General features: G+C 53.2%; 1 protein-coding gene across 4 annotated transcripts in view; it reads right to left on the bottom strand.

The window, feature by feature from the left end:
- Positions 1-705: 705 nt before the first annotated feature.
- The window catches only part of Tspan11 (tetraspanin 11), a 77233-nt gene continuing 58743 nt past the window's right edge, over positions 706-19195 (bottom strand). Inside the window, exons 5-9 of one of the 4 annotated variants that reach the window (XM_048787682.1) lie at positions 18895-18999; positions 16023-16181; positions 15632-15718; positions 15391-15455; positions 4597-9243 (exon numbers count right to left, since the gene is read on the bottom strand). In XM_048787682.1, the coding sequence (XP_048643639.1) occupies positions 9231-9243; positions 15391-15455; positions 15632-15718; positions 16023-16181; positions 18895-18999 (429 nt within the window). In that variant the 3' untranslated portion in view covers positions 4597-9230. Of the gene's footprint in view, positions 1837-4596; positions 9244-15390; positions 15456-15631; positions 15719-16022; positions 16182-18894; positions 19000-19195 lie in introns of those variants that run through there. The other 3 variants (XM_048787683.1, XM_015500752.2, XM_048787684.1) reach the window with 3 other exon arrangements.

Below are 19195 nucleotides of genomic sequence, written 5' to 3'. Positions count from 1 at the left end.
CAGCTGTTATGTTTCAAAGCCTCTGGTTACTTTTCCCTGAATCTGGAGTGACCTTCTCTCAAAGGGTCCAGCTGGAATGGGGTCTCCGAGAGCCTCCCCAGGAGATTGACTGAGAAGTATTTTGGGGCCCAAAAAGCAGGAGCTGGTTATGGCTGAGGGCAGGTAAGCTATTATCTGACCTGAGGGAAGCCACTTTGTCTCAGTCAATTCTTGCTCTTGCTTTTCCTTCCTGGTTGTGGGCATACCTGCTGGGGCATCCCAGCAGGGACAGTGTGCTGTCTGCTGGTAGCTCACAGGGCAGTGGAACACATTGAATCCCCTTCTAGCACCAGACCCTGGTTCATTGAGCAGAGCCATGGAAGGCAGGAGTCCTGGCTGGGCAGCAGACGGGCCTCTGTTTTCCTTGGGTCTTCTAATGGTGATGCTCGAGTCTTCTGGGATGGGTTCTGGGTTCTCCTGTTCATAGAGATGGGTTTAAGATGACTCTGGGTGCCACAGCCCGGCTGGCTGGGCAAATTAACCAGGGGGTGACGAATAACTTGTGTATGTTGATACAGCAGGAGTGGGAGCTGTTTATTGTAGGACAGGAGCGGTATTTATACATTCCACACAGCTTATCTTAATTAACATAAACTAGATACATCAGTCAACCAATCAGGAATCTCCACACTTAATGGCTCGCTGGAGTTACTTCACAAACCACTCCCTCTGGCATTTTGCCAGGCGCCATCCAGACTTGTTTACGAACTCTAACATTCCCCTGGCAAAATGCCAGGTGTTATTTTGACTTGTTTACAGACTCTAACATCTGGGGAACCCTGTTTTGCCCTCTTCGTTCCCTTGAGATGTGGGAGAACCTCCCTCCATCTGTGCTCAGCAAAGGCAAGTGAGAAAGGATGAATCATGAGTGACTGCCAAATAGCTCAGCACCCCCCAGGCACGGACAATACAGTGGTGGAAGATGTGTGCCCAACCTTGGACCACAGCCAGCAATCCAGTGGGGACAGGAGCCAACCCCAACTTGCATGGGGGGATGCCCTCTGGAGAAGGTGCCCTCTAAGCTAAGAACTGAAGATGGAGGAGTTAACCTGGGCAGGAGGGGAAGGAGGAGTGTCTGTGTGGTGGCTGAGCACAGGGTGAGAGGACGTGTCTGCAGCGGGCAGCCCTCACCAGAACTCATCCTTGAAGACCAGGTCAGAGAGCTTGAACTTCCAGCTGAGAGCAATGGGAGCTGCCTGAGAAGCTGTGAGCCAGGGTGTGATGGGCTTGGCCCTGGCCTTTAGGAAGATGACTGGCTGCAGTGTGGAGAGTGGGCAGAGGGGATGGGGTGCTGCAATGTTTTGGGTGAGAAATGATGGAACCACTGGGAGATGGATTTGAATGACACTGTGGGAAATCAGCTAGCCCTGATAGGTAATGAAGTTTACTGCGGGGAGAAGGAGTGTCCTTGCCATTCACCCAGCATGACACTCTCACCCTGGAGAGGTAGATGACTAATTCTCTGCACCAAATAGATAGATGACTGTACTGTCTGGTATTGGTGCTCATGTGCAGGAGAGTGGCAGAGACCAGCATGGCATAACTGAAACACTCCTTTTGTTTGTATTGAGCTTCATAGCTTCCAAAATGCTTTCATAAACTATCGTCTAGGTTCCTCCTGACCAAAATGATCTTCTTGGCCGTCTGGATGCACGAACTTCACGTTCGAGATGTACCATGGTGTGGACAGCAGAAGCACCAGTCTGGGAACTGGAAGAGCTAGATTTATTTCCACTTGTGCATTTGGTGTCCACATGAACCTTGGAGCAGCCATTGAACTTGTCTTGGTTTTTTCATCTGCAAAATGAGGATAATGCTATTTTCAGATTTGCTGGGAGGCTAAGATAAAAGAATGTGTGTAGGCGTCCAGACAGTTCCTGGATCAGTATAGGTGCTCAGCAAAAGTTAGTGGAATCAGGATCCCCAAACCAAAGGTGTAACCCAAGGAAGATCATCGCCCAGGCCCAAAGCCAGGGACAAGGGAGAGCAAGCTAGGAAGGGCAGTTTGGTGTTTTGAGAGAGGATTGAACTGCAGAGTGGACAAGCTTCCCCGTGCCTCAGCTCAGCCCTGGGCTGGCTCAGCAGCAGCATTCAATAACCCACAGCAGCAACAGGGAAGACAAATCAAATAAATGTCATTTTGGACACAAAATTATTGGCATTGTGATGGTCTCTTCTTAAAGCATTCAGCGAAGATTGGGAGACTATTGATTTAGCCATCTGGGTTTTGCTGTGTTTAAAGACAGCTATGAGAAGGAGGATTGTTTGCTTAAGCTAACGAAAAGAATAATAATGGTCCACAGGTGTGCTTGAGCCACACTCTCCTGCTCGAAGCTGCCCACCTGGAACTTCTAGAGACCTGAGAGCTCGCTGGGATGAACCTGGGGCTTTCCCTTGGTGGCCCTGGGCACAGTGGAGAGAGAGAAACTTGGGGAGGAAAGCTGCACAGTAGTCTGTGGCTGGTTCCTGTTGCCCAGAGAGTTTTCCTCTGGTTACAAAGCTGTGGGATTTAGCCTGGCCCAAGGTTCAGAGCTGGGGCCCTCCAACAGGCAGTCAACATGAGCAGTGGCCTGTGTTCTATCACTTAATGACATGGGAAGCCCCTGTCCTTTCCTTTCCTACCCCCATGCCCCCCTGATTTGAATTCTCAGCGCCCCCAAGTATGTTCTTAATATATTCTTTTTTTTTTCTGGCAAGAGACCCTGAAAGGACTCAGCCTTCTTATTTACCACTCAGGGAGCACATGCTGAATTTGATCTCTAATCCCCAGCTTGGGGTTCTTTAAAACAGAATCAGAGGTTCATGAGCTACTCTCAATATTTCGAAAGTCTAATGGAAGTTGTTCCTCACCCCTGGGCTAGTCAGCTTTCCATAACTAGAAAAAAAAATACCTAGGGTAGTCAACTTCTATGGAGGAAGATTTATTTTGGCTCATGGTTTCAGTCCGTTGGCCCCATGGCTTGGGCTTGTTGTGAGGTAGTATATCATGGCTGGAGCGTATGTGGAGGAAGCTGCTCACCTTATGGCAATGGGGGAGCAAAGAAGAGACAGGAAGAGGCCTGGGTCCCAATATCCCCTTCAAGAGCCTGCCCCCAATGACCTAACTTCCTCCCACTAGGCCCCACCTCCTGCAGGTTCCACCACCTCCCAGTAGAGTGCCACAAGCTGGCAATCATGATTTTAACATATGGGTCTTCTGGGGACACTTCCCCAAACCATAGCAACCCCATCAGCCTCTCTATTTTCAGTTGTGGGGAAGAAGTGGAATCCAAAGACCCCAGCAAAGACAGCCCAGCCCGTGGGGCTGCCATGGGGCATTGACACCTTCAGGGAAGTGGAGGCAGCTGACAGGCCAGCAGCAGCCACCAAGGGGAGCCTGGTGTTGCTTCAGCAACCACCTCCTGCTGCCTGCCTGCCTTGACGCCTGTTTGCAGTAGAGAAGGGGGAGGAGTGGCGCTTGTCCCTCCTCAGGTATATTTGTGTGCTTGTGCGTGTATGTGCAAGTGTGTATGTGTACACACACACACAGTGATAGCAGAGGTGAGCAGATGTCCCAGGCCAATGGGACCATGAATAGGTCCTAGGCTTGGCCATTCCCTGTTTACATCCATACCATAGAGGACTCTGTTGTGGTTGTTCAGAGAATAACTGAACATTGCCCAAAGCGGCCCCAGAGACACAGGGAAGCAGACTACCCTGCAAGGTGGGTCCTTGCCTGGGGACTTCCTCAGGTGGCTCAATCTGCTTACACGGCAGGTGGCCAGGCCCACTTCAAGTTCAAACAGGCAAGTAGTTTGGCTCCTGGCTGCCTCCTGGGCCTCACCCCCCTCCCCCAGTTCTTCTGTCTTGGGATTCCCTTGAGCCCAGATTACCAAGATACTCTCTGGGTTCCCCACCAACCAAATTTTCTAGAAAGAGGAGTGAATTAAAGAAAATGAGTATTTTATGTCATTAAAGACAAAGTATCCACTTCCTTTCAGCTTTTTGCCAGGTAAGCTGGCAGGGGAAGTTTCCAAATCTAGATTTGGGGATGGAAATGGTGCCAGGGGAGAAAGTCTATTAGATTCGCTGGATTGAGGTGGCTTGGGATCCAGGATGCAAGTCAGCCAGAGGGAGCCCTGTGCTCCAGACCTCCGGCCACACTCTGCACCTGCTACAGCCAGAGAGGGTGAGTGTGTATGGTCTGAGCAGGGAGAAGCCAAATGCAGGCTTCTTAACACAGGCAGGCAAATCTTGTAGGAATGGTGTGAAAACACCAATAGATGGAAGGTGGGAGACTTTAAGCAGAACCCAATTCAAACACACTTGTTTGAGCCTGGCTCTCACTTGCAGCCAGAGCAGGAGCTAATGATACCCGTGAGCAGGAGAGGTCCTTCCAGATGAACGAATGATGAGAGCTGATGGATGCAGGGTGAGCAGGACCCTAACAAATGTGGTCAGTGAGTTGCTAATAGGGAAGCCATGACCAGCGTGGAGGCTTCTGTAGGATCACAGTGCATTTGGTGAGCCAATAGCCTGGGATTCCCTTACAGGAGCAAAAGACAGATCAGCAGAACATAGTCCTTAATACAATTCCTTTATTGTCAAGCCCTGTAGTACATGAAGCTGGGCTTCCAATGAAATCAGCTAAGGAGAGAGGCATACTTATAGCTTCCCTACAAGCAGTAAGTTAAGGCAACTTCTCTGTTTCTAGAATATTCTGGTAACCCACATTCATGGGCCACCTGGTTCCAGGAGCCCAAGTGGCCTCCAAAATACTGGGATGCTTAGAATTACTAGTGGCACTTGCTCGGGGCAGAGGGCAGGGTGTGGGACAGGTTGCCTAGGTGGGAAGGAGACAGGGATCATGGGAGGCCTAGAATACTACGGAGCTGGGTACTGTGCTCTGGCTGGGGTTGACGAGCATATAGCAGAGCTGTCCCAAGGCACATAGAAGGTGGTGGGAGCACAGGCTGGTAAATGTAACTAGTCCCCCTCCAGGAAGAGGATCCAGGTACCTGGGCCACTGCTGCAACATGGCCAAGGTCACAGATCCATCAGGGTAGGGCTGCAAGAATGCAGAGCTGAGAGGGGCTTTCCTGGTTGGCTGTGAACAGACACCAGTGGCCGCTTCATCCCACCCTCTTCCAGCGGATCAAGTGGGAACAGTCGAGGCTGCAGCAGGTGGAACTCAAGCCAGACAGCCTGCTGGGCTTTTGAACCCTGGGGGTGTGACATCTGAAAGAAGGTAGTAGGTCTTCCTTTATGATATGGCCCCAAGCAGTGGTTTTAGGACCAGCAGCATCAGCACCTCCTAGGAACTTGCTGGAAATGCAAATTGTTGACCTCAGGCCTTCTGATGAGAAACTCTGGGGAGGCTGCAGTCTGTTTTGAAAAGTCCTCAGGTGATCATGTCGCCAGAGCAAGTTTGAGAATTGCTGGGTTTGATGCTTGATCAGTACCATCCTCAGCAGACATGAGCGCCACCCAGCGGCCACTCAAAAGACTGCTTTCCTCCTCAGTTGGTCAGATGGCCCACCTCTTCTCCCCTTCCTTCCCCAGGCTGACCATGGCCCTGTACCTAGGGAGTATTTCCAAGGTTGGTAGTGGGTTGCATGGTGATGAAGGTAACTGTTCCAATTCACTCCCCTTACCTCCAAACCCTGAAGAGGGGCCCAGAGCTGCCGATATCAAGGCCAAAGTGGATTTTCAGACATGAGGGTCCTGGGGCCAATCATAGTGACCTATCATATCCTGCTCCCCCAGGGTCACAGAACCCTTCCGGATCTGAATCCCTACGGTTGTGCACAGAGTGAGGCTCTGTGGACAAAAGTGAGCCCACTGTGTCCATCCTAGAGCCCAGCAACAATGGGTGCTCAATACGGGAGAGGGCAAGAAGGCAGAAAAGGGCCTCAATGGAAGAGGAGGGGACAGCATCACCCCCTAGAGCCCATCCCTGCCCAGGGTGGCTCTGTGGGTGCACATGATCTGAGGCCCCAGAATGGGGTGGGGGGAGACATCTCTGTCCTAGATGCTGATGTCCACATGGGCATGAGATTCCCACCCCACCCTGTTTGAGGGTTCTGAGAGCAGAGGGACAGTCCCAGCTCTCACTGTGGTGTCAACCTTATCATGGAAGTGTGCCTGAGCCTCTCTGCCAGGGGGTCCTGGCTGTCACCTTGAAATACGCCAGACTTCTGCACCAACTTGCAAATGTGCAGGGCTGCGAGGGATGGCTCTGTCCGATCTGGGAGGGGTGTTGGGGCTGCCGCTATCTGGCAATGTCCCTGAAGGACACTTTGAACCTGAGTGCCAGGCTGACAGCTTGTTGCAGAGGCTGAGGACTATGGGATGCTGAGCAGAGGGGCCTGGCCTTCCTTGGGTCCACTTGGCGGCGGTCCATGACGACAGCCATCACCACAGACAGGCAGGGCCCCTGACGTGGCTGAGCCTTAATTGTCTCATTTGCAAAATGGGGAAATTAGTTCCTCTCACTGGGGTCACTGCAAGGTAATGTATTTAATGGCAACTAACACATTCTAAGTGCACAGGAGACCCTCAGTAAACATTCCTCAAATAGCCATGCCAGAGGGACTCCTGGAGTCAGGGCTACAGTGAAGGGGAGGGGAAGGAGAAAGACGATAACTGGTGTAAACATCTCAACTCTCACCACGGGTCAGGTTTCATTCCTTCCCCTCCCCAGTCATCCGGGGACTTGGGGATATGCTCTGCTCTTTGTGTTGCCCTTGGGAGCTTAGGGCAGGGTGCTTAGTCTGCTCAAGGCAAGGATATGCCAACCCAAGCTTCAGGGACCCTAGGAACTTTGTGTCCCTGTCCCCTAGGACTGAGGATATGATTTTCTGCAGGCATATTTTTCTCTCTTTCCAAGGCACTTGAGACTGTGACAGCCTCAAAGCAGGAACAGGAGGAGGCATCTCAGGCATGGATCTGCATCCCTGTCAGAGGGAGGGGCACATCTGACCAAGGATCATAACCTTACAGCTCTGGACGGCAGCCGTTATGTGCCCTTAGGCAGAATGTGCTGTATTCTGGGGCTCTGTTTCCTCTGAACCTGTCTCATGTCGACCCTGTTGGCATGAATAAGGAGGTCATGTTTCCAAAAAGCTCTGGGCTGTTCTCCACTCTGCAGCTCCAACCAGTCGTGCCCCCATCTGCACAGGATGGTGCCCAGGGCAGGAATCACAGCTAATCCTGTCCCCAGTAAGGTTGGCCTTACTTTTGGGCTAGGGGCTGATGAGTCAGGCTCTCCTGACCTGTGTCAGTGACAAGACTGTGCAAACGGTGCCCACCTGTCACCTTTGTCCCCATCTCCCTGAGAATTAAGGGAGCCCACAGGGGCAGATGGAGAAGGCCACAGAATATCCCTGCCCACTACCGTCTACCCTGGGGCCCCTCTGCGGGAAGGACTGGTCCCAGTCCAGCACTCTCTTTCTCAACCCTCCCTCTGCAAGCCTGGGAGTCACCACAAGTTTTGATTATCTGCATGAGTCTCAGGAAGTTGTAGGGCAGCTAAGATAACCACCACTTCTCTTGGCTGTGGTGCAATCTGGGGTGGCTGGGAGAGCTTGTCTTCTTTTTACTGAATTTGCATCAGCAACCCCAGAGCCATCTAGGCAGATGAGATAAACCAGCCCAGGCTGTGAGGAGCCCCTGGGGAATCTGGAGTGGAGAAAGCAGTGTGCCCCAGAGCCTGGTCTAAACTCTGTCCACATGGCTACTTCCTGTTCTGAGGATGCAGTGTCTGGACCATTCAGGACTACATTGATGACAGCAGTGAGTGGCCCCTAGGGCACCCCTAAGTATAGAAGAGAATGTTCCTCCTTCAGGATGAGCCTGGGTCATCAAGAGCTGTGCTCATCAGAATGAAGGCTGGATAGAGTGGGAGGGAAGGTGGTCTCAGCTTCAGTTAACAAAGTGCCACCCCTTCTTGCTGGGGAAGTAGGAGGGTCCCCTACGTGGGCAGAAGTGTAGGACCTTGGAAGGATGGAAACCAGGAGTGGGATTCTTATGTTATGAGCTGCCCAAGTAACAGTCATATGGAGCCCTGGGCGGTTCCCGATGGAGGTCTAGGAATTGATACATACTCTACCCTATGTTTTCTAGAATCTTCTTTCTGGTCTCCCTTAGCGTTTGGCAAAATTCTTCCTGAAAATTCCCTGACTCAATCATTGATGCACAAGAGAACCAAAGGAAAGGACTGTGTCTGCTCTGGGGCAGTAGAAAAGGAAGCAGAGTAAGGCCCCTGGAAGGAACAGGGTGATGACCATGTGGTCAGGGAGAGAGGGACTCAGGAAAAGTGGGGTCCAGGCAGGGCACCCCTCCTCAGAACTTCCCTTTCTCTGTGGCTCTGACTTTTTAGGTCTGATTTGGTCCACTTGGGGAGGGCTTTTAAATCCACGGATGTTAGCAGCTAGATAGTTTGAAAACCTGGCTTTTCTGACAATAAGCCTTGGAACAGGAGTTATGTGCATATTACTGGAGGCTGGAGCTTGGGGCCATGGTCTCCAGGGGGAATCTCTTCCACGAAGGAGGCGTGGCAGGGTGCAGGGCTCTTACTCCTTTCCTGGCAGCACTACCAGGTGGCCCACCTCAGGCCTCCCTTCCCAGCCCTGCAGGCAGCAATGCAGATAGGAGGACGTTGCTTTCCAATGAGAGTGTGGGGAACAGTCAGGCCAGGGACTGGCTAGTTTTACTAGGAGGCAGCCATTCCTAACTGCCCCACCGGGATGTCCCTGGCATGAGCCAGATGCAGGCTGCTCAGCACCCAACGCATTGCAGGAGTCCCAGAGGGACCCAGATTCCAGCCTTCCTTCCAGGTTCCAGCTACAAGGGGACCAAGTGAAGAGCTCTCACCTTCCTACTGACCTGGACACTCCATGCCTGGCAAGGGGCTCTGGCTGTGTCCTGGCAGGATCATTCCCTGCCCAGGATTCTGGCAGTGAATGCTCAGAAGTGAAGGGGTGGGGACTGAGGGTCCCTGCCTAGGTGGGAAGAGCAGGAGTCACCATCCAGGCACTTGGTGGGCTCCCGGGGCCTGGGCACAGGGTGAAGGTAGTCCATGGCTCTAGTCCTGCCTGCTGATGGATGTGGAGATGTAGGCCCTTGTACTTGTGAGGGACAGCCAGAAGGGGACAGGGCTGACCATTAATAAAAGTGCCGTTGGAGCCTCCGGTGCAAGCAGCAGGTGAGAATCATCCCGCAGATCTGCCAGGAGGGAGAGAGCAGAGAGCAAAGGGAAATCAGAACCCCATGAGGTCACTGGCTGCGGTGCCCTGAGCAGGCTGCTCCGCTGGAGTGCATGACGGGATCCCAGGGCCCTTCTCCCTCTGCAGGCCTGGGGTGGGCCGCGTTGCTCACCTGCTCCCAGGTGATACTGGTGTGTATGGGAGAACCGCACTCCGAGAACTACTGTCCAAGAGCATGTTTTTCACACTCTGATGGGCATGAGTCACCTGGGGTCTTGTTACCTGGCAGATTACAACCCCAGCAGCCTGAGTGAGGGCCTGAGGACCTGCATCTCTCTAGTAGGTGCTCCCAGGAGATGTTGCTGGCACGTGATCCCAGGTCTGCTCTGGAGGCCTGATTTAATTAGCTACTCAGTGGTGATATTTCCATTCCCTCCTTAGAGCTGAAGTGTCTTTCTCTCTAGTCCACCTCGAGTCTGCTGCTCTTGGACTCCAGAGCATCAAACATACTTTGGCTGATATTCAGAAGCCACCAGGAAGCTGAGACTTTGGGAGGAGCACCGGTGTGTCCTGTCAATCATCTCGGGATGCAGACCCAGGGCCTAGGAGTCCTTCCTGACAGTCCCTCTGTGGGCAGGCACTCACTGAAAAGGAAGGGGCTACAACACCCTGCCTGGGGCACACGTAGTCTTAGGAAAGACGCCTCCCACTCTAGGTCTCACGCTCCCCATTTCCAAAATGCAGAGGACCTTTACTCTTCCTTTTTGCTCTTCATGGGGTCTCCTCCTCCCTCTTCCTCTTCCTCTTAATCAAGGATGCATTAAGGAGAAGGAGATGGGGATGTGTCAGACCAAGAAGCCCTGTGACGGTCATCATGATTTTGATAATGAAAATGACATGTTGGATCTTGACTCTTTGTCCACAGGAGAGGGGCGTTATGTCTGAATAGCCCCATGACTGTCCCATAGTACAGGGTGAAGGTAGATTTCCTTATATACAGGAACAATGCTCTGAATTCCCCTACTCCACCCCCACCCCTCAATTCTTGGCAATGCAGACCTGGGTGGCCACAGGGCTCCAGCCAGAGGGAGAAGGACTGGCTGATGAAGATGTGCATGGCCAGGAGCATGAACGAGCTGAGTTCCCTGGTACACACATCTGTGCAGGAGATGTGGATTTCCAGGTTCTTCCCAGGACAGGCACAGTAAGGCAGAGGTGTGTGGGCCACACACTAATTAATGTGTGTCCACATGCACACACATGTGACATGCACACACATACATGCACACGGACCCACCCCAAATCATGCAGAGGGGTTAACAATGCTCTCACGAAGATGTGTGTACACGAACACACACACACACACACACGCGCGCGCGCGCGCGCACACACACTTCACACCCCGAATCATGCAAAGAGGTAAAGGATAATAACTGAAGGGGTCCTGAACAAGCATCAGCATCTCCCAGACACAGGACAAACTGACTGCAGGAGCTGGCACGGCAGAGGGCAGATTGGGCCAGGCCTGCGTGGGCACAGTGCTTTCTTCTGGGAGCTGCCTGGGCAGAGCACTTGGCCACGTATAGGATATTTTTAACAAGCAGGCATCATGCTCTCAGCCTTCTTGACATTTCCAAGACAGCACCTCATTAGAGAGCTGGGAGGAAGGGCCAGGAAGATTCTGGGAGGTCATTTCCAAAGGACCTTTTGGTTTTCCTTCTAACGACCTATAGATCCCAATGTTGGCTGTCCTGCGAGTTTTCGGGGCTTTGGAACATGCCTGCATCCAATCACGAGGAATGTTGGGGTGCTAGAGGGCTGCATTCTATGTGGGGTAAGCATTGATGGGCTGTGTGACCTAGGGGGTCATTTCCATCTCTCTCTGAGCCTTAAATCTCACTCCATCAGTAAAAAAGCTTCCAGTCTGTTCACTGGTCCAGAGTAAGATGCTTTAAAAACCAGGATGACAAAATCCAAACAAAAAACCCAAACAAAACAAAAAGCTAGGACCCTCCTGCACCCTAGGCCAGACAGCACCCCTATTCTGGGCCCTTAGTATACCACCCCCACCACCGCCAGCCAGCCAGGCACATGCTGTTCCCTCACCTGGTTCTTTCTCCATCTCTGTCAATTTCTGTGAATAAGATGGGCCTAGGGGTTCTCTACCCCAAATGTACATTTGAATCAATGGGACACTAAAACATATCCACAGATGGGACTCCTCCCAGGACAACATGAGCAGGGTATTTAGAAATGTGCAATCAGAACTGATGGCATGGTCCAGTCAGCAGGGTCTTCTTTGGTCTGGGAGTCTATGATGTGGGGGCACCTCAAGAGCCTCATGGTCCCTACCTGGTCCGACATCGCCTGCAGTATGGCAAGTTACATGGCCAGGGTGGACAGAGGAGCAGGTGCCCTCCCAGCAGGCCTTGTCTTTGATGAAAAGCATTCTTCCATTTAGCATCCGCACTGGCCCCAACCTCTGCCCCAGCCGGCAGCCCCAGAGAACTCAGGGCTCTGCAAGGACCACCGTGGTCTGTCTCCTTGTAAATTCCACCTACAGCTCCTGCCCGTCTCCTGGAGCCACCTGGGAAAAGTCTCCTCCTTCCCCCACATGACTGCTGTGGTTTAGAGACACCAAGAAGAGTGCCTTCTTCTCGCATCTCCTGACGCTGCCCACACCTGACTTCCAGTCTACCTGTCCTCACTCTGGACCTGTCTGTACTAAGGAACCACTAAGGAGCTTAGCGGACACACCGAGGCCTTGGGGCCAGTCTCAGACCATTTTGTTTACTTGTGCTGGGGTGTGGTCTGGGCCTTGGGGGGTTTTAAAGCTTGCCAGGGGATCTGATGTGCAGACGACCACCACCCTGGAGTCTCTGTAGAGGTCTCATCCCACTGGGAAGGTGGGGCTGGAACCAGAGCATGGGGCCTCGGTGTGGCTTGTGTTGGCACCTTAGCATCCTGGCTGTCTTCCTGATTTCTACCAGTGACCCTCGAGGCTGTATCTGCATCAGACAACCCAGGCAGATTACCGGCCCCCGCTCTGTGTCATAGGCTGGATGCAAAGCAAGGCAAGACTTAAATGTGAGGACTCGAACTCCCTTTCAGTCCATCTTCTCCACCCACGGAGCTCTTTCTTCCCTGCTGGCTTTATCACGAACAGACCAGCTCTCTCTGCAGATGTGGCCCATTATCAGAGTTGATCGGCAACTCTGGGCCATCCCTGAGATCACTAGGAAAACTAGGAAGAGATGGTCTGAGGCTGAAGGCCAGGCTGACACTGATCTCATTTCTCTCTCCCAGCGTGCTCATCCAGTTGTCACAATTTCTCCTAAACCGATAAGTGCCTGGTGTCTGGTCTGCAAGGCGACATTCACACGTGGCCCAATACCTGGCTGAAGTCAGGGTTGGCAACACTCCGTGAACTTTCTGTGTGGTTTCAGAGTGTTCACAAGTTATCTGCTTTAACATTCCTGCATGCTGCAGGACATCAATCCCAAGATAACTGGTTACTGAGAAGGGAATCTTACCCCCCAAAATCACACATTAGAGTCAGAAGGTTCCTGAGAGATGGATTGGACCAGTGGTTTTTAAACTGCACCAGAAATCCCAAGTGTAGCTCAGGGTCATGAAAGCAGTGAGGGTGGCTGTCACGAAAGTCCTGTCTCCTGTGTCAATCCTAACAGCTGCTCTGCCGTCTGTGTTTAATGGAGAGTGGGGTCCTACGTGGAAACTCCATTAAAAAGTGGATGCTGGGGCTGGGATTGTGGCTCAGTGGTAGAGTGCTCGCCTAGCACAGGCAGGACCCGGGTTCTATCCTCAGCACCACATACAAATAAAGGCATTGTATTGTGTCCTAGGAAATAAATGTTTAAAAAAAAAAAAAGAAAAGAAAAAGTGGATGCTGCTGCTTAATAAAGGTTAAAAAATGTTCAATCTCTCCATTCTATATTCCAGAGAAGGAATGGAATGTCACACATGTAAATCACCAGAATTATTGCCGAGCATATAACAGGTGTTCAGTCACACAGCAAGGTCACATAGCAAGAGGTGGAGCTATGTGTAGAATCCAGGCCCTCTGACTCCCAAACATGATTTCCTCCAGTTCTGGGGACCAGGAAACATTGTGAAACCATCTTATGCTTGACATCCTGAAATGTGGGGGTCTCTAAAGTGCCATGATAAGTGTGTGTGGGAGGTATCTGGTGTCTGCTCTGGCTCTGAGGAGGATATGGGTCTGGGGAAGAGGCTTCAGCCCACTTAGAGGACTGGGGCAGCTTAGTGCCCACCTCTGACCAGCAGAGGGAGCTCTAACCTGAGGCTTGGTTGCTGCCGGGTAGGCTCAGTGGCCTGCAGAGGGGAACACTGGGTAAGGGGTTGAGATCCACAGCTGCGGCCAGGTGAAACTCCCTCTCAACCTTCCAGGTTGGGGGCTGTGAGTGGGAGGAAACTTCAGTGGGCTTGTGAAGCACTGCCCAGTAAAGTTCCACCTTGACCTTGGGCTCAAGGCATTTGCAGTCCTACTCGACATCCCTGGTTTCTGTGCCTTTGGCTATGGCTTCTCTGGACAGATGGATCATGAAGAAATGGTCAGGAGTAGACCAGGCCTGGTCTGTATCCATATAGAGCAGGCCCCCCCCAACTGCTGGAGTAACAGGTTTATGAAAACCTCAGCTGAGCCAGGATCTGGAGCACAGAGTAGCCCCTTCCCTGGGTTCCAGTGGTGACTCTTCTGGTTTCAGCAAATGGGACAGAAGGCCTGTGCTGGGGAGTGCACCAAAGGCCACCTGGGGCTCCCTGGGCCACGCAGGTAAATGGGCACATAGAGGCAGGCTGCTCTTGCCAGGGAACCACTGGAGATTTTTTTTTTTGAAACAATGTGTCCATGTAGAAATAATGAAAATGATGAGCCTCATTTACTGAACACCTGTTATATGCTCGGCAATAATTCTGGTGATTTACATGCATATTGCTAATTCTCATGGTCCCACCAAAGAATAAGTACACCATTTTACAAATGAGTAACTGAGGCTCAGAGATGAAATAACTGGCCCTAGGACACATGATTTGTAGGTGGCAGAACCAAGAAGGGTCTTCCTCCAGAGGCTGGGGACGTTCTTCTCAGCCTGAAAGACTGCAGCTGGGTCTTCGAGGTCCACACACTGTTGTGTATGGATAGCACCTGTTCTGGAAGGATCCTACACTGGAAGTCTCCTGAAGCCAGGTGACACTGGCACTCTAAGTGTCTCTTTTCCATAGACCTCTGTGTGGGGGTTAGGGGTTTGGGAAAGCAAAGAACCAAATCCAGGAGATCTCTGTGTCTGGTCAGGGTGTGACACCTTACATACGTGGCCTCTCCAGATCTCAATTCCTGATCTCCTCCCCACTTGGCTTGGGTCTCAGGTTGTTGTAAGGCTCTGATGAAAGGAAGCCACTGAAAATATTCTAAAGTTCACAGGTAACTGGAGAAGACAGCTTCCACGTACGGAGGCATTTGTAAGTGCCATGTGCCCTGAGTGGGTGACATGCAACCTGTAATTCTTATTTAGAACTTACGAGGTTGGAGAAATGACCCGCATTCTGCAGATGAAGTTGAAGGACAGCTTAACAGCTTAACTCAAGATCCCACAGGAGCAGAGCCAGGACTGGATCAGGTGTTCTGACTCCAGAGCCCCTGGCCTTCCCTAGATGCTACTACAGCAGGACTGCAGGATGTGAAGCTCCCTCTAGAAGGACCTTCCATCAGGGTACAAGTGCCAGGTAAGGGTGAGGTGGGGACCTAAGGGACCTGAGCTCACTGTATCTGCCCAGCCCCTAAGAGTCCCCTCCTGGCTCCTCTTCTTTGGGCCCTTGACTGGAGCAACTGATGTCAATGATGCCTGCTTCCTGGGTGGTGGCTGGGGGGTGGTGTGGAGGGAAGCGACAGGACCAAGGGCATTGCCCATCCTCGGGGACAGAGCTGGGTGTACAAGAGGAGAGCACATGCACACACACACACACATACATCATGGGAGTGCTGGTACACGTGCACACACACACACACATATGCACAAGCACATCTCAGCACGTGTGCGGCACACATCCCAACCAGGCATATCCAGGTGCATGCAGACGCTCAAGGACCCACACGCAGGCTGTACACGCGCAGGGTGCACACACATACCTGAGCCCACACTCAGACTCCTCCCAGGTCCCTGTTCCTTCTAAGTTCAAGTTGTTCAGTGTTCCCTGGGGAAGAGACTGACCTTGTGGTTCATCCTTGGTTGCAAAGGGAAGGGGAGAGAAGACAGGTAGGGCAGGGGAGGGCAGGCTATGGGTGCATAAAGGGCCACTTATTTCGGTCAATGGGAGAGGGCCTCCAAGCGCTTCCACACAGCCCCTGTGCTGATTCCCACTGCACTCACCTGCAGGCAGGCTACCCCGATGCCCACCGCCCCCATGAGCAGTAGGTGGTCAGCCAGGAACTGCTCCAGCTTCATGATGCAGCCTCCCTGCAATGGAGCCAAGGGTTACACGAGCCTCGGCCCAGCAGGGGCGAGGCCGGGCTGGCTGTCCACTGGGTCCAGCGGAGGCTGAAGAAAGCCAGAGATTAGAGGGCGGGGATCCAGCCTTGGAATCACTCCCAGGCTTCTTGCGGGGGCCCCAGGGTTCACGCCATGATTTCTGGGGTTCTCCCAGTAGGAGCTGCTTGTCTTAGGGCTCTGAGACCCTTGGAGGCCCCAAGTACCATTCCCATCTGCCTGAGATGGCCTTTCTGGCCCCCACTGGGCTCCCAACTGGAGCTGGGGCACTCACCTCCACCTTGTAGATGTTGGAGGGGTGGACCCGCTGGCCGCAGCGTGTCACCACTGTCTTGCAGCAGCTGTCGGGCACCCGGCGGCCCTCAGCCTCCCGAGACAGGATGTAGGAGCTGTGCTGCCAGTCAGCCGAGCTGTTGCTCCCACAGCACTTGAACTAGAGGGAGAGTGAGGCCGGAGGTGAGGGGGGCTTGGGTGGGCCCCATGGGCCCCCGGGTCACGGGGCTGCAGGGCTCGGGATTCCATAGGTTCAACCCCTACATCCTCTCCCTGCCATCCTCCCCTTCCCCAGTTTTGAGCAGGAAACAGGTCCCTCTGGGGTCCTCTCCACAGGACACCTGTTTGCTACCTTGGGAAGCCACCCAGTCCTTTAAGAAGACTATGTTGGGGACTCTAGGGGTAGATAGCGGCTGGGGTCCTGGGAGGGTGGGGCTGTGGACCACTAGGTGGCAAAGCCAGGACCCACTGGGGCAAAACAACAAGGGGGGCATTTCCTGGTCATCTGTGAGGCAGGACCTGGGGACAGAGATCCATCCTTGCCAGAGGTTCCTGGGTCCCCATTCTGGCTTTGAAGCTATCAGAGTCCCCATACCCCAGGGGCAGAGTGTCCCAGAGCCCACGCATAATATGGCAGCTCGGCATTGAGCACAGGGCTGCTGTGTGCTGAGCAGGACCTGGGTTGTCTTCAGTGCCCAGGGGACGGAAATGCCAGCCCAGGCTGAATGTGATTCAAAGAATGGACACTGATCACTTCTTATCCCTATGAGTCAAGGCACTGAGATGCTAAATCCTCTATAGGTTGGGGGACATGGCTGCGTCAAAGCGGTCTCTGCAGTATGGCATGGGTGTGTGGCAGGCAGGTACTTCATAGTTCAGGGAACAAGAGTTTCTTAGGCACCTACTATGTGCCAGGAGTGAAGCTGGGGACTGAGCTCAAAAACAAGTCAGGTGGGGATCCTGCCCTGGGGGAGCTTCTCATTACTGTTATTTAGTAGGAGAGATAACAGAAGCCGGTATGTGGCCCAGAGGAGGAAGGGGGCCAGGGACAGTGTGAGGGGGAGTCGCACAGGAGTTGTACATGGTGTGTCTCTGCATGTTGTGCGTATGCCTTGCTATTCCTGCGCCATTTGTAAAATGGGGACAACAAAAGCCACCCCAACAGGGCTGTTCTGAGCACAGGTTGCAAGGTAAGCACTTAGGAAAGGATCTGGGGAGAGCTAGCTATTAACAAGGGACTTGGAGTCACCATCTTCCTCGAGTGACCTGTGGTACATGGGCACCTGTCATTTGCATACATGTGGTGCCACTGAAGGGTCCTGATGGTGGCCCTGGCTCTGAAGCCACTGCTGTCTTGGGGCTTGGTCTCTCTTGTCTGCAATGTGGGCTGGGGAGCCATATCCTTGGTGAGTCTGAGGCCCACGTCCACATGTCCTTGCCCACACAGATCCTGGTCAGCAACATGGCATTTGCTCTCAGAGGAGCCCTTCCTCACACGTCCCCACCCTGACCTGCGGCTCCCCCTGTCCACCTAGGCCAACCCTGACCTGCTTCCTGGCTACCTCCAGTCAGTCTCCCCTGTAAACCCCTCTCCCTTCCCCTCTAGTCCAAGGGAACCCCAGCCGAGCACCTGGCACATCATCTGCTGCGAGCTGAGCTTCCAGAGTAAGTGCCCGGGGCAGGGATTCTGTCCCAGTCACTGTCTCACACAGTTCTTCCCCTGGGAGGCCCAGCAGGTGCACACTGAGCTCGGGACAGGGTGACCAGCAGCCTGTGCCAATCCTGGTTCCTGGCTAAGTGTGTTGTGTGTGCATCTGTGTGTATACATCTGTCCCTGGTCCCTGTTTGAGAGAAGAGACTCCTCCCTGTGACCCTGACTGGGAGCTGAACCTGAGCCTTAAGGGAAGGAGGTGGGGAAGGGCTGAGCCATGACATCCGGGCGCTCAGGACCCACTGACTTCCTCTACTTGCCTGATGCTTATGGGTCCCAGAGCAAGGCCCTGGGCCTGGGTGGGGTGGCTGGATGGCAGGGGGACTGGGAGCATAGTGGTCACTTAGAGCTGCTTGGAATTTTCCATTAAGGAACCAGTAGGACAGGGCTGTCCAATAGAATTGGGAAATGTCCTACATCTGTGCCACTAGCCATGTGTGGTCATTGAGCCCTTGAATTGTGACAAGCATGAGAGGAACTGAGTTTTGCATTTAAGTATAAAAGTGACCTATGACTAGTGGCCACCATTTTGGACAGCACAGGTCTGAGGTCACTTGCCCATTCCCTACCTCTGGCTGGGACTGTGGGCCTCATTGGGGTGTCAGCTGCATCTCTTTTTGGAAAGGAAAGATGCCCTCTCTGTTCTGTTCTGTAGCAGTTCTGTGGCCACCTCACTGAGAGCCTGTCACAGCTCTTTCTCCTGGCGTCTTGGCCCCCAGGTCCCCGAGGAAGGAGAAAGGCAGCTCACGGACAGAAGGGCCTGGAAAGGAACTTCTTATCTTTGTCCTGAGCAGATAGAGTTCTGCTGGCCTGGCCTGCTTCCTGCTCCAGGGGACCCAAGTGGGAAGTCAGCATGAGGGATTTGGAGGAAGAGGTCAGGGGAAGCTGTGGGAGAGGTCAAGGCAGAGGAGGATGAAGGAAAGGAACGAGGGTTCAGAAAGCACCTTTCATGTGCTGGGTGTGGTCAGAGTTCCAGCTCACATTCCCCAAGAGGTTCATGGGGAACAACCTAGGCCAGTCCTGCCCTGCTTCCTGGCTACCTCCAGTCAGTCTCCCCTAGGGACGTGGCAATGGAAGCTCCGAAGGGTGAGGAACTTGCCAGGGTCACACAGGTGGGAAGGAACAGAGTCGGTTGTGAACCTGGGTCTGCCTGGCACCTTACATCTTGCTGTAGACGGTCCACGGAGGCTGTGATCTCCACGGCCCTGGGCTGCCCATAGTTCTCAGTCAAGGTGCGATTCAGGTGCTGCTTCAGTTCATCACTCAGCTGAGGAGGGAGCAGCACAAGGCGGGTGTCAGGAGAACCCTACTCACACTCCAGGGCCCGGGTGTGCTCCAAAGTCCTGCCAGCTAAGTCCAGGACACCGTGGGTGAGGGCGCTGCCAGGGTAGGGTACCTCAGACAGTGTCAAAGGACCCTCCACAGAGACAGCATTGAGGAGGCGCATGGATAGGACGCTGCAA

This window comes from Marmota marmota, unplaced genomic scaffold (genome assembly GCF_001458135.2).
Source record: "Marmota marmota marmota unplaced genomic scaffold, marMar, whole genome shotgun sequence".
Classification (NCBI taxonomy): domain Eukaryota; kingdom Metazoa; phylum Chordata; class Mammalia; order Rodentia; family Sciuridae; genus Marmota; species Marmota marmota.
Note: the sequence above shows the minus strand (reverse complement) of the source record. Positions and strands in the feature narration are given on the sequence as shown.